Source organism: Bactrocera oleae, chromosome 3 (genome assembly GCF_042242935.1).
Source record: "Bactrocera oleae isolate idBacOlea1 chromosome 3, idBacOlea1, whole genome shotgun sequence".
NCBI lineage: Eukaryota > Metazoa > Arthropoda > Insecta > Diptera > Tephritidae > Bactrocera > Bactrocera oleae.
The window spans coordinates 24,640,745-24,655,808 of record NC_091537.1 but is presented as its reverse complement, the minus strand read 5'-3'; the positions used below and the strand labels follow the sequence as shown (position 1 = coordinate 24,655,808).

The 15,064-nt window shown below is 38.3% G+C and overlaps 1 protein-coding gene across 1 annotated transcript in view; it reads left to right on the top strand.

The window, feature by feature from the left end:
• Window positions 1-7,713: 7,713 nt before the first annotated feature.
• Window positions 7,714-15,064, top strand: part of ham (hamlet) — a 43,526-nt gene continuing 36,175 nt past the window's right edge. Inside the window, exons 1-2 of the mRNA XM_036374013.2 lie at window positions 7,714-7,908; window positions 13,451-14,169. Of these exons, the coding sequence (XP_036229906.2) occupies window positions 7,881-7,908; window positions 13,451-14,169 (747 nt within the window). The 5' untranslated portion in view covers window positions 7,714-7,880. The remainder of the gene's footprint in view (window positions 7,909-13,450; window positions 14,170-15,064) is intronic.

The window sequence follows — 15,064 nt, the reverse complement described above, 5'->3', positions numbered from 1 at the left end:
AAGAACTTCCTTGCCCTAGGTTTTTTGTTACGCAGCATATGGTATATTTGGTTTTGTCGTGGTTTATTTTGAGTTGAAGACCAGAGATGACAGGGCATCTCCTGGCTTAACAGCTAAATTTACTTCAATGGGTCTGACAGATTGAACGTTCTAATTGGAGCTCATGATCTGTACTGATTGATGGCTGTAGCTATTCTCCCTCGCAGCGAAGTAGTTCACTGATCCGCGGGTATGAACGATATTTCTAGATGGATTAAGATATTATTAACTCATAAACTTTTCTAAACTTGTAACTGATTCTTGTTTCGGAGTACCTGGTTACTCAAAATATTTCTTCGTAGTTCAAACGCACAGACGTTCTTAAATTATGATTTTCTTGGAAAAATGATTTCTATTTAAACTCGGCGTAGGCTTCGCTCTATCAAACCCATATAAATATGTAAGAAATATAAATAAATAAATGAAAACAGTTTATTTTCTACAATAAAGAATGACAGCACTCAACCAAAGCGAATGCTTTCAGATTTAGACACAATTTGACCCAGCTGCTTGTAATCATGTCCATAACCAATACGAAAATCCGCTTATTAAGCGCTCAATATGGTTGTCGTACTAAACCACAGAACACAACAAATTACAAACCGCACTGCAACGTACCGTCCCCGACCCGACCCCAAACGACAGCCAAGCAAACAACTCGACAAACCCCAACACACGACAATTGAAAGAAGCTACACTTTGAACTCACAAGCACTGTGGGCCCTTTGGTTGTTTGCCAAATGTGGTTGCCGATGGCGAGGCTGCTGTGCACGAGGGAGGGCAATGAGCGACAGATATTCGCATTTTGCTCGTGCAAGTGGCTGTGTGCCCGAATTGTTGTGCCCTCCGGCCATACTTTGGCTAACCTTGCGCATTTCGCAGCCACCGACACCAACAACAACAATATCGACACCGAACCCTATACATACTCGCACTCACCTGCCGTGCAGTGAAAAGTTTGCAATTATTTGCACCACACAGCAGCAGACGTTCGCTGCTGGCTCGTTGTCTGACTCCCAGCCTGCATCGTGCTGCTGGCTTATGCCTCTTACCACAACCCACAGCCCACAGCATGCCACGGACTATTCCGACCCCGTAAAATACATAAAATCTTCAATCGTTCACTGTCGGCTAATGTGTGAGGATGTTTTGCGCAAGCTTCGGCTTGGTAAAACGAAGGAAGGACGATGTTGTGCACGTTGGTTTTGTGGCGAGCATGTTTGCGTGTGGCATGGTGTGTACCCATCATCTGCTGCAAGCGCTGTGGGTTCGGTCAACCACAACCGCAAACACATTTATGCTGCGCACAATAGCAGCAACAACAAGAAAAGCAAGGCATACATCCACCCACCGGCGCGCCCACTGTGCTCTCACATGTTGCCAACGACGCTGTCGCATCTGTATTGGATGAAGAGCAAACGAGTATCTGTATCTCTATGCTGGTATCTGCTAGCGCTGCTGGGCTTGGTGTATGCCACAGAGCGAGATACCAGACATGCGCCAGGACGATTGCGAGCATGATGATAATCGAGACAAAATAGTCAGCCGACCGACCAACCAGCCAAAGAAGCGTCAACCAAACAACCACCTACATGCGATTATTTTCGCATGTATCTACTTGCAACACGGCGCTACTTACATACAGACGCGCCTATGTACTCATGTTGTTGCTGTAGACAATGTGGCAAATGATAGTGCTGCTCTCACCGTCGCATGCTGCGTATATGAGTGCGATGTGGCCTGATGCGCCTTGTATGTCCTCGCAATGTGTTCTGTCTGTTTGTTTACGGATGCGTCATTGGATGTGGCAACATGGCAGTCGCCTGGAGTGCAGGTAGTTGTTTGCCACAATGTTCATAATTGTTGTTGTGAAACGCAAGGACTGGTTGCTAGCTTGCTCACCTCAATCACTTGCCGCTTATGACGATGTATTGGTTGTGGACCGGCGCATCCTTCGTTGTATCATTCGTGCTGCTGCTGTATCTGCTGCTGGCGCAGAGCCCATCCACACAGAGTTACATACCCTTGTTGATTCAAAAGCAGGCAACCAAAAACAAATAATACACACACACACACTCGCGCAGCTAAATAATGAATGCGAGGACAATGTACACGCCCTATTATCCTGAATTCGGTGTCTGTTGCTCCTCCCAATTTGCCGGGTTCATTTTATTTCACATTGCTGCGTGTGTGTGTGTGCCTGCTGCGTAGGTATGCGTGCACTGTCTGCCGGCGCTTGACGTTTGTGCGCGTGTGTTTATTTGGTTGCGGCTCATCCATGAGAGTCTTTGTAAACTTTTCTGGTTGGAATTTTATTTTCACATTTTTATTTTTTACCAATACGTATAAGTATGTGTAGCGTTTTGTTCGAAGTTTATTGTTGATGTTTTTATTTTCACTTTTCTTTGTAGCCAACCGCGAGGCACAGAACGCTCTCACCGCGCCTGAGGTGGTTCCGCCATCCAAATGCCTCACATATGCTTATAGTTGTACTTCAACGCATACATTTCGCCCTATAAATGAACGTAACATGCTCACACATTCATATGTACATATGTCTTACGTACATACAAGTATATGTGCATGTATACCTTTGTGTTTCCACCGTACCAATACGTGCAAATAATGCATCCATGTTTTATGTAATTATTTATTTCGGTTACATTAAATACCTACAATAAATAGGAAGTAAGAACGCACTGAATTCGTGCAGAACCAAATATTATATAACCGAGCGTGTTGACAAAAATTTTTGTATTTTTAGCATTTTTGAGCAAGCAAATTGAATTATCAGATTTTTAAAATACTTTAGGCTCTTTTTAAAACCCGCAACTATATTTACAAGTTCATATCGAAGAATGGATTTTTTAAGAACGCGCATATTTCTACCCTGAACAGGGTATATTAAGTTTTCCACGAAGTTTGTAACACGCAGAAGTGAACGTCAGAGGTCCTAGAAACTATATACGAATATATAAATGATCAACAGTCAGTCTGCCTATATATACGCGAAGTACTCCCTCAGTCGCTCTGTTATTGTGCACACATCCTTTTCTCCTAAAGAAGCTGCTCATTTGTCGGAGCCGGCAATAAAGACATTTTATAGCATACTTGTATAGCTGTCATATAAACTGAATTTTTAAAATTGAGTTCTTATATGGAAAACTATTTTAATTGACAAGATATCTTCATGAAATTTCGCATAAATTATCTTGAACAACGTTATAATATCTAAAGAAACCTTCTAGATCGGATCACCATAGCATATCGTTGCTATACAAACAGAACGATCGGAATTAAGTGCTGTTATGGAAAACTTTTTTATTTGACGAGATCTCTTCACGAAATTTGGTGCGCATTATTGTTTAAGATAACGGTATAATATCTGAGGAAATTGTTCAGATCAGGCTATTATAGCATATAGCTATCATACAAACTGGCTGAACACAATCAAGTTTTTGTATGGAATCTTTTGTATATGTGAAGGGTATTATAGCTTCGATGTAATCGAACTTAACGTTTCTTCTTCATTTAGGTCCAGATCGACGAATGAATTCTTTAAGAACTCGCATAGTTTTTTTAAGTTAGCCATACCCTAAGTTATTCATATTTTTTATTTTTGAAATCATAATTTTCTAGCTGAAACGTATTTTACAAAATTCTGATATCGTGCGCCGATTGTTAAGTTGAATCCACAGTTTAATTTTAAACGAGTCTTGCAAAATGCTTTCCGCATTATACTAGATTGTTTTAAACACATTATCTTTGAGAGTGTGGGTATTTAATTTAATTTCTAATAATATTATATATTTCTTATAATTACAATAAATTTGATTTACTGCGCAATTTTCAAATAAGCAAGGTACTCGTACTCTTATTCAATGGATATAAAAATATCGATCTTCTAACCTAAAATAATATTGCTGCTCCTTACAAAAGCCAATTTAGGCTTCCATATGATTAAAGAGGAAAAGAAAAAAGTTTTAAGAACATAATTATGCTAATTTCATTTAAATATTTCGCTCTTTGCACTTCTTCATCACTGAATTGACTGACTGTTACATTTGAATTGCCGTACAGCCATTTTGTTTTGACGTTGTACGTCCCATTGCTTCAAAGTCTTTATCTAATGCCTTAGCATTTATACTCACCTTTTGTCTGTTTATTTGTGCTCATATAGAATGGATGCCCGCACATGCTCTCATGCATTCTCTCGAGTTAGATGCATCTCACGCTGTGCATATTTGTGTTATTTACTCACGTTGGAATTGAGGGTATAGATGATAAGCATGCCGACACCCAACAAACTCAAATTTTAAAACTTAAACTTGTGTACAAGACTGTTATTTGGTACAACGAATCACATTAGGGAGGGGCATCTGCAATTTGAAATATTAGTATAGGTTTAATGTGCAAATCTCCTAAACCAATAAAGCTATAATAACCAAATTCATTGCGGACAAATCTTTTTCGCACCCCTACCGACAGTGTGAAAATATGTGCAATCGGGTGATAACCTCACCCATATAACGCACACCTTTGGGTGAAAACCTACTTATCGGGATCTACTTGACCGATTTAAACTAAATTTAGTGAGTAATATTACTTTAAGTAAGTCAGTTAACAGTGTATTTTAAGTTCATTTCAGAATGTCAGAGTTCGCTGAAGATCGTCATTGCTGTATGGCTTGAAAGACGAAACAGGAAACTGGATTCCTACAGAAGTTATTAAAATTGTTGACCGGCAGACGGCCTTCTAGCATCAAATGCGTAGGAACGTCCGATGTTGGCAGCTACTGTTGAAGTGGAGTAAACAAGAGGTTACTCATAAGATCAAAACCATCAAAATATCTTCGATGGAACATTTTTAAAGAGACCAACGTTCCATCGATCGTTCAAAGTAATTTTTGTCCAATTGGAAATGTTAAATTAATAATCGATTTTTTAACTACAGAATTTTCTTATGACATATGAAACGATAGAACTCTATCGAAGATCAAATTATTTTCTAGGAATTCTCTAGAATTTAATACAAGTGGAATATGCACAAAAATCCATCTCGAATTGGCTTCCACGTTTTTTAGCTATAAATTTTGTAATTTCTTTTTTTCTTGGGCTTGGGGGCAAATTAATATTATATGGCTTTTGTAAACATTGTCAACAAGCTAAAAAGTTAAATTGACTTGCTTAACAACACAATGAGGCTCTTCAAAATCAAATCTCATTCATTGCCAACCGCATGCTCGTTTTAATGCGCTGCCAACTCGTCTCAGTCCCACAAATCCAATCAGAAACGGATGAACAACGACAACGAGCTTGGGTAAACCACATTCGCATTGAATATGCTGCTGGAAAGCCTTACGCAATATGCATTTATATATGTGTATTTGTATATGTAGATACCCACTCGTATATGTCATCAGATAAAATTATTTGTGTAAGTAGATTTCCGAATATATTTGATACCAGGAACATGCATATATACCATATTACATACTTGTATCTATATGTAAATTTACATAATATATATAGATACATATGTATGTACATATCTACATATATGCTTATACATGTGTATATTATGTCCACCTTCAAGCAAAATCTATCTATATCGAGCAATGAGAGAGCTCGCTCATCCTTGAGCGTATCATCCTAGGCAACCATATCCGTATCCGTAACTCGAACAGTCTCACATACACACCGCACATATACACTCATACGCACATTTACTGCCACAATTGCCGCAATCGGCTGGCTGTAGTATTACAATTGTATGAGTTTTATTTTTCGTATTGGAATTCGTATCCTGCGCACCGAGTGCTGCCCGTTCATCCTCGGCGCCGCAATACGACGCCGACGTCGACAACGTTGTAGCTACTATCTCGCCGTCGCCGTAGCGGCATATTTGCCAACTTGGCATTCATTCGCCAACGTTCACTCGCCGCAGGCACGACGATTTCCCAATTCGAACGGTTGTTGTGGCGTTCCGTGTGCTTTGTTGCTGTCGTCGTCGGTAGCAGCCAGCGCGTGTGTGTGCGCTGTCGTTGTTGTCAGCGCCATCGTTTTCGTGGTTATTGTGGATGCAACATTTTGTTGTTATTGTTGTCGCGTATTTATTTTTGCTTTGATAATTTTAAATATGTTGCGATAGTTGTAGCTGCAGCTGTGCTCTGTCTTTTGTGTGTATTCGCGCGTGTATGTGTGTGGATGGCTGTGTGTTTGCGTTCATCCCCTGCTGTTTGCGGATACGAGATGCAGATAGTCATCGCAACGAGACACGCTGATGCTACCACCAACCATTGACGAGCAACAACGCCGCTTTGAACACACACACATACACAGAGACTCAAATATTCTATAAATAAACAACAACAAAAATACGCACAGCACACATATGCCACCCTTCTTCATTCCCTGCATTCAGCTCGATCACTCACACAGAGACACGTACACTGTAAATATTTAGTCATCAGCCACAACATCCTCATCGAACATCCCGGTCCATCCCCGTTAAGTCACTGCACCGCTAACTGTAACTGTGCTAGTGACGCGCACTGAAGCAACGCCGAGTGAACGCACATCCCAACTCGAACATCCGTTTGTAGCATCCCAAACCATTTCAAATATTAAAACGACGTTCATTCGCCTTGGGTGTTGATGTATCTGCGTGGACGTGTTCGCATCCGTTTGCATCATTTCGTTTTGCTTTGGTTTGATTTAGTCTTGCGGAGACAACCGGCAGACAGACAACTCACGCAGACCACTCAGTGCTCGCTGGCTCTGCGATTTTCACTGCATATTATTCGCATTCGTCTTTGGCAAGCGGTACGCACGATTGACTAACTAACTTCGGCGTTCGCCGTTAGTGCTCGAGCGTTTTTGACATTTTTGTGACTCTTCAAGAAGTCGTACTTGACGCGTACGCACTCGGTACTAGTGTAACTGTGAAAAGTTGAAACTTTAAAATAGTGAAAAATCATTGTTTTCAAGGACTTAATTATGATTTAATTATTTTGTGGAATATAGCAAATATTCAGATTAATTTCGTGTAATTTTGCTCAAAAGCAGCTTGTAATTTTAAAATTATCAATTACTGACTGGATAATTACAAGTGTGTCTGTGACGCTGCAATCACAGCTGTTGTGCGAAATGGGCGCGTGAAAGTCTTTGATTTGCAAAAATTTTATTTAAAAAAAAGCAAATACCTACTAAACAAAATTTAAATTTTACAAAATATGTGAAAAAAAAAATACTTAGAATTACCGGAAAGTGGTGTGTTAGAACAGTGAAATTTATAAATTGACTAGAAAAAGTGGAAGTAGCGGATGTTTTAAAAAGATAACCGTAGAAACGTCAAAGTACTGTTAACATGAAATTAAAGTATTCAAATTACAATTATCAATACTTAGGCAATTACAAATTAAGTGCAAAAACAGAAACAAGAGTTAATAGATTGTTTTATATGCAACTATGATTTAAAGTTTTTAATTTATGCAAATTTAGTAAATATTTATTTAAAAAATGATTAAAAAGTTTAAATTTAATAATTCATAATTTTCAAAACACTTAAGAAACTAACGCTTAAAAATCAAATCGCAAATCGTACTAGTACCTTTAATGCATAATTAAATTAATTATAATTAAGTTAAATTAACTATAATTTATTTAAATTATTTATAATTCGCCTACAAGTAGTCAATGCTCAACTCAAGTTGCATTTACCGTCGGCATGTGTTGCGTACTTACATGGATGAGTAAACTAAATAAAAAATAATCAATACTTAATTAAACTATAAAAGATATATCAACCAAATATTTTGGTTTGCAACGCTCGGCTTTAATATGATTTTCGATCGCTATGCATTATCAGGTACGGTTACAACAAAATACGATAATTTTCTCAGCATTAAAAGTAATTGATTACTTAGTAATTGATGTAGTAATGTGTTGGTAATATTTATTAGATATTTTACTCTGAACAAATATGCACAACTGAATTTAGAAATTTTTCTTTAATAGTTTTATCTTTTGTTTATAATTAATGAGAATGGAATTTCCGCTCAGGACAAATACATTTTTATGCTGAGCTGAGTTGATTTAGCCACGTCCGTCTGTCCGTTAGTTCGTCTCAGTTTTTGAGATATCGGTCTGGAATATTGCATCATCATCATCAGACATCTTTTTCTCCCCAAGCAGCTGCTCATTTGCAGGAATGACCGATATCGGACCACTGTAGCATATAGCTGCCATACAAACTGAACGATCGGAATAAAGTGCTTGTGTGTGCTTTTTCATTTGACGAGATATCTTTAAGAAATTTGGCATGGATTGTAACCTAAAGCAATAGTGCAATCGCCGAAGAAATTGTTCAGATCGAGCCACTATAGCATTAAGCTACCACACAAACTAAACGATCAAAATCAAGTTCTTGTAAGGAATCTTTTGTATTTGTGAAGTGTATTATAACCTCGGCGCAACCGTAGTTAATATTTATTCTTTTTTTCTTCTTTTTTCGACTGATTAGAGCGGATTATGATGAGCATCCCGCATTAGGTCTATAAAATTCTGAAATATAAGAAAATTCGGAAAGAAGCGTAACGTTAGGCGACGATTCAAAACGAACGAATATGTGGGAACCGAGTATAATAACAGTTCATATAGTACTACGGAATATATGCCGATTTATATCGAAATTTTCTTTGTGTTTGAATACTAGCAATTCCTTGAACAAAAAGCAGTGGAAAATTGTGTCTCCCTAGTCATAAGAGATTAATTCTGTGACACTTCCCGAATTTATTTTCGTTCAATAACTGCAAACGCAACAATATTTTTCAAAACGATTTGCGAAGATATTTGTGCTTTAACAAAAACAATATATATTTTTAGGGTCACTACAATTAAATAAAATAAATTATATAATTCTAAGGCATGAGAATTACTTCACAACAATTGTATGACCCTACAACAGCAACAAATTGTAAAGTAGTTTCTTTTAATTTAAATATGGTTTTGATTTTATTGGAATAATTACAATTAGCCATGGCTATTTAAGGATATCAGACGCAATATAATTCAAAATGCTTAACAAAAACAATAAAGAAATGAATTGGGAAATTCGCTTTAGTTGAATAGAAATATTGACAAAATAGAAAACTAAAGATCAGGTTGGGTGACTTGTTTCATGAATGACTCGTACTTTAAAGTTCCAAACTAAAACAATTTTTCTTACGCATAGTCTGAAGTCACACTTCCTTCAGATTACCGACTATTTGATTAGAGCTCCTATTATATTACAACCTTTGTGCAGGACTATTTACACACACATACACATATTTGCTTTTGGCGTGCGCTCATGTAATTTGACATGCGGATGTGAATCCTTGAGATAAGCGCTATGCAAAGTTGCGGTCGGCACTCATTGTACGGCGCAACTGGTGAAGGATTTCACACTCAGCGGCATAGTTTAGAGACAAACAGGCTAACGCCGCGGCTGTGGCAACAAAATTACAACTTAGAGCTAATTTGAATAGCATAATTGTTGTTGTCTTTATAGATTTGTTGTTGATTATTTAGTTTTGGGTTGCCTTATTTGCGTAGAGAACTAAATGGCGTTACAAGGTGCTCGCAAAGGGAGCGGCCACACACATACCGTGGACAGTTATAGATGTACATATACCGGCCGGAAATGTGTGTGGTCTAACGCACGGCGGAATGATTGAATGGGCGCAATGTGGTTAAGATCAAGCAGATAACAAGATGTGACAGATGATAATATACTTTTCTTTAATTACTTTGAGTTGGAACTATAATGACTCAAGCTGCCGTTCATTTGGCGACCCCCACTTTTGCAAGATATTCAACATGATAGTGATAGAGATGGTGCATGCCTCCTCACACCAACTAAGTTAACCCCCTCTCCTTATATCCCAAGCTAGCCGAAAAGTCCGTTTTACGTTTGGACCCTTCCTTAGGTGACGTTGACGATAACTTTTAGTTCTAAGAAATTTTTTTATGAAATATATCATCTAGCATAAATATTATATATTGCGATAGCTTTTAATGTAAGAGCTTTCTGGTTTTATTATACTTCGCACTGGGTACATTAATTTCGCCACGATATTTGTTACTCTCATAAGAAAACGTCGGAAACCAATAAAGTATATAAATAACTGTCCGACTGGATATACGCGAACTAGTCCCTCAGTTTCTGCGATATAAATCTGAGAATTTGCACATGTTCTTTTCTCTCCAAGAAGCTGCTCATTTGTCAGAACCACCGATATCAGACAACTATAGCATATATCTGTAATACAAATTGACCGATCAAACTCAAGTCCTTTTTTGGAAAACTTTTTAGTTGGACAAGGTGTCTTTACGAATTTTTTATAAATTATTAGCCAGAGCATCACTCTAATCACCAAAGAAATTGTTCAGATCGGACAACTATAGCATAAAGCTGTGATACAAACTGATCGATTAAACTCAAGCCATTGTATGGAAAATCTTTTTATTTTACAGGGTATCTTCACGAAATTTGACTTAGTAGGTTATCCAAAGCATTGCAACAATCGTCGAAGAAATTGCTTAGATCGTACATCTCTAACATATAGCTACCCTATAAACTGATCGATCAAGATCACAATAAATATCTTTTTATACCCTTTATGGTATAAAAAATGCAACGGTGAAGTGTATTATAGCTTCGGTGCAGCTGACGGTAACGTTTATTTTTTTTTGTATTGGTTCTGGGGACAAAGTCCTCACGTTTGATTTAATCGCTTCTAAAATTAAAAGCGTTATGTTATTGTTTTACTAAATAAACTACGTGAGTATGTAGACAGATACAATGACATATTGAATATCTCTCTTATCTGAAAATATGTTTGTATGTTTTTTCAGTATTATATATTTATACACGATTATTTGAATGACTCTTCCGATATCGAATCGCGCCTGTCAATCGGTTTGTTTATTTGTATATTGGCGTCCTTTTCTTCGTTTTCTTCTTCTTCTCATATCATATTCTATTTTGCAAGTACATTGTAGATGTTGTGTGTTGTTTTGTCTTTTGGCTCTTCAGAAGCGCTGAGATTGCGAAACTTCCCACATTGGCTCGTTAACAACTTTGTTGCCGCATTGTTTGTTGTTATTGTAATTCATCGAAAAATCGCTGACAACGATGACACATCGCTTATCATATTCCGTATTGCCGTAGTGATATAGTACATATGCACAAATGTATGTGTACGCCACTAAAGAGATCCACTAGAAGAGATAATGCCAATCCTATCTATAGACTGTATGTCAAATCGGATTCAATGCTGCCGAATAAATAGACATTTGTATGTTATGTATCTATTTAAGCAAACACAAACACACACATACATACATGTATATACATATGTGCCGTTTTGTGCCGTCAAGAAGCCACTTAGCCTTAACTAATCTCTATCTTGTCTTTCGTACAAAGTAAATTGGAGTATTCACGCAGTACATTTCATAATTATTTACAGTTGTTTGACACCACAAATTAGTTACGTTGCTAGATACCGTTGTATTTCGGTTGACCAAATTTGTTTGATTAATTTACGATATTTGTATCTTATCTGGCGTTTGAAAGCAACGATAGTGACACGAAGTGAAAACACAATTTTTCGTTGCTTCAAAAGAAGACATGCAATTGAAGAGCCCTTCGAAAGGTTCACATTTGGGTTGATAAGCTTATTTTAGAGATACAAAATAAAACTAAATTGTTGTTTTTGGCTTTTCAAAGTTCATAGAAGTATCCAGCACTTGATACTGGAACGAAGTGGTGAGCCATTGGTTCAGGACATTGTGTCGATTATTCTGCTTAACCTTTTATTTAAGTACAAAAAGCCAAGACCAAGCTTTCAGAAAAATAAATATTCTGATTGAGGCATGAACAAGCATCTAAAAAATTAAGATTTGACAATTCTCCTTTTCCTTCCAACTTATTCGAACTCATTACTTTAGTTTATTTTGAGATTTAGTCGAATATGTGCGAGTACCACTATCTTTTAAGGAATGCTGCCCAATTGACAGCTCTTTGCCGAGTAATAGTCCCTCCCTGTTTCAATTATTTAGACGCGATCGTCGTGGGAACAAATAGCAATACTTCAAAGTACCTGATATACTTGTATGTTAAGCGGTTAGGTGTAGTCAGAGACATGAAAAAAATAAAATTTATAATAATTTTTTTTGCCAGTAAACTGTTTTAATACAAAAAAAAATACAATAAATTAAAAAGTAATGAATGTTTTTTGTTGGTCCAGTTCCCACTGAAGCTCCTTGCGATGACCATCGCTAATTCTTGGTGATTCTTTAATAATATTTAAAAGATGATCTAGTGCCTGATAGAAGCTTTTTTATACCCTAAATAGGACCTATTAAGTTCGCCACGATGTTTATAACATCCCGAAGTCTAAAAGTCGCAGACCCTAAAAATATAGATCTATATGATCAGCACATCATATCAGATGAGCTGAGTCGGTTAAGCCATGTCCGTCCGTCTATCGATCTGAAATTTTGCACACGTCTTTTTCTCCCCAAGAACTGATCATTTGTCGGAATTGCCGCTATCGGGCCACTCTAGTATATATGTAGCTGCCATACAAAATTAACGATCGGAATAAAGTGCTTGTATGGAAAACTTTTCATTTGACGAGATATCTCCATGAAATTTGGCATGTGGTATCGTCCAAAGCAACGATGTACTCTCCGAAGAAAATTTGATCGGATCACTATAGTATTATATATGGCTGCCACACAATCTGAACGATCGGAAGAAAGTCCTTGTATGGAAACTTTGTTATTCGTGATGGTTATTACAACTTCGGTGAAACCTGTTTTGAGAAAAACGCATCAGAAATTTTACACCAACGTTCCACAGCACTCGAGAATCCTTTGCTATTTATCGAATAACTCAAAAAGTACTTGTAGGACTTACTTCAGTTTTCAGAAAAGATTTCTAATATATTACACAACTTATGCAAAAAAAATCGATCGATCAAAATCCTGACTACCACTAACCTTTAAAGGTATCGTATCAAGTACTTGCACGGTTTTTTTAATTTCTGAGTAGTCCTACAGAAGTTCTGAGTACTTTTGAGTATAGCATTTGACCCAATTTCGCGACTTTTGAAAAGACCGAATACTGTCGATTATTTTAAAAATGGAATTTTAAGCATTGATGCTATGCCAACGTTATAAATGGACACATCGATGGATTAAAAACACTTTTAAAACTCATTAAAAATAACGTTTTCAATAAATAAAAGTGTTTGCAATTATATGCATATCATAACTGTTACAGTTCTATAAATAACTTCTGTCATGAAATACATTTGTAGCGATATTTAACTTCAGTGTTTTTTCTCTACCTTCTTTTGTAGGCAATAGTGGCGACGAGTACGAAGCGGCGGCAGTGCGACACCTCAATTTTGTGCCATTCTCCAATCACCACAGCAATCACTTCAATCATCAACTCCCCCTGCAACATCATCTCCACCAACAAACACACCTGCCAACGACGCCACTGACAGCGAGCGCCGCACAACCGTCGTTGAATTACGAACGCGGCGAGCACAAGCGCGAGAGCGGTGACCTAATCGCCGCTAATGTCAACGCCAGCGCCAACGTCAATGCCAACACAATTCTACAAAACGGCCATAATAGTGCGACATACGATTTGAAAACATCGCCACTTTATGCGGCGCCCATTGGGGGGGCATATCACAATCATCAGCAACAGCAACAACATAATCACAATAACAACAAACAAAGCATTAACTTGCAGCCACCACAACAAAACCAACAACACTTGCCGACACAAGCCATTGCAGCAGCGGCAGCCGCAACGTCCGCAACATCGCCCGCCTCTGCGTCCAGTTCAGCGCATCCAATGTACAATCCATTCTTTGGCAGTAAAGCGCACGCGGAAGACTTCTTCACGCAGCTGGCGCGTTTGCGTGGACGCGACGATTCCATAAGTGGTTTGGATATACGTGAGAGCGGCGTATATGCGAAGGTGCGGCTCAGCCGTGGAACGCGTTATGGCCCATTTGCGGTGAAGTTGTGCAGTGAGCCGACGGCGCCCAGCCTGGCTTGGGAGGTAAGTGCGCATGCATGAGTGTGTGAAACCAATTCGCAGCTGATGCTGATTAATTTAATTTAGTGGGAAAACGCAGCGATTTCGTTGGAAATTTGCGCATTATTTTGGGTGAAAACTCGTCACTGGGCGCGCCTTGCTTTGTTGTTTGGTTGGTTGACAATTTTTCCGTTGCTTAATCCTTTCGCATCTGTGCGAAAATTGCAAATGCGGATCGCATTACCAGCAGCGGTCGCAAATTGCATAAATACATGTGTGTGTGTGTGTGGCACTGAAATTTAATCCCATCAAGCGTTACCCAAAATTACCACAGTCCCAATTTGCACATTTTCAAATAATTATTTAGCTCGCATCCTTTTTGGGTGCAAAAATGCGACAAAATCAATGAAAATTAAGTGATCAAGAAAATATTCGATTAAAGCAGACTGAACACAGCTCCGAGTTGTTATTGTTGTTTTTAGTTCTGTTGTTGCACGCATCAGTTGTCAATCAGAAAAGCGGCTGCGAATTGTCACACCGCCTCACCGCTGTGACAAGAGGCCTATGGACTGATAGCATAACAGAACGCCGAGTTTGCGTTGAGACAGCAGCGTATCGGATAGTATAAAGAAGCTCGCACACACAAGCGGCGGATATGTTTAGGGATGTGCCACAAACCGGAGCTAATTTCCGGCAACCAAATGCGTGTGTGGAAATTAAAGCGACAACAACAGTGTGTGCAAAAATACGCGCAAATCCACAAAGTGTCCCTCAAATGAGGCTTAAATTCGCCAACAAGCAGATAATACCAATTAGGGTCCGGCATACAGTATTATGTGCAGACAACAGCGCACGCATCCTGCTCTCCTCACACAGCTACACGCACACAAATCACCATCACTACCTCACTTCAGCTATC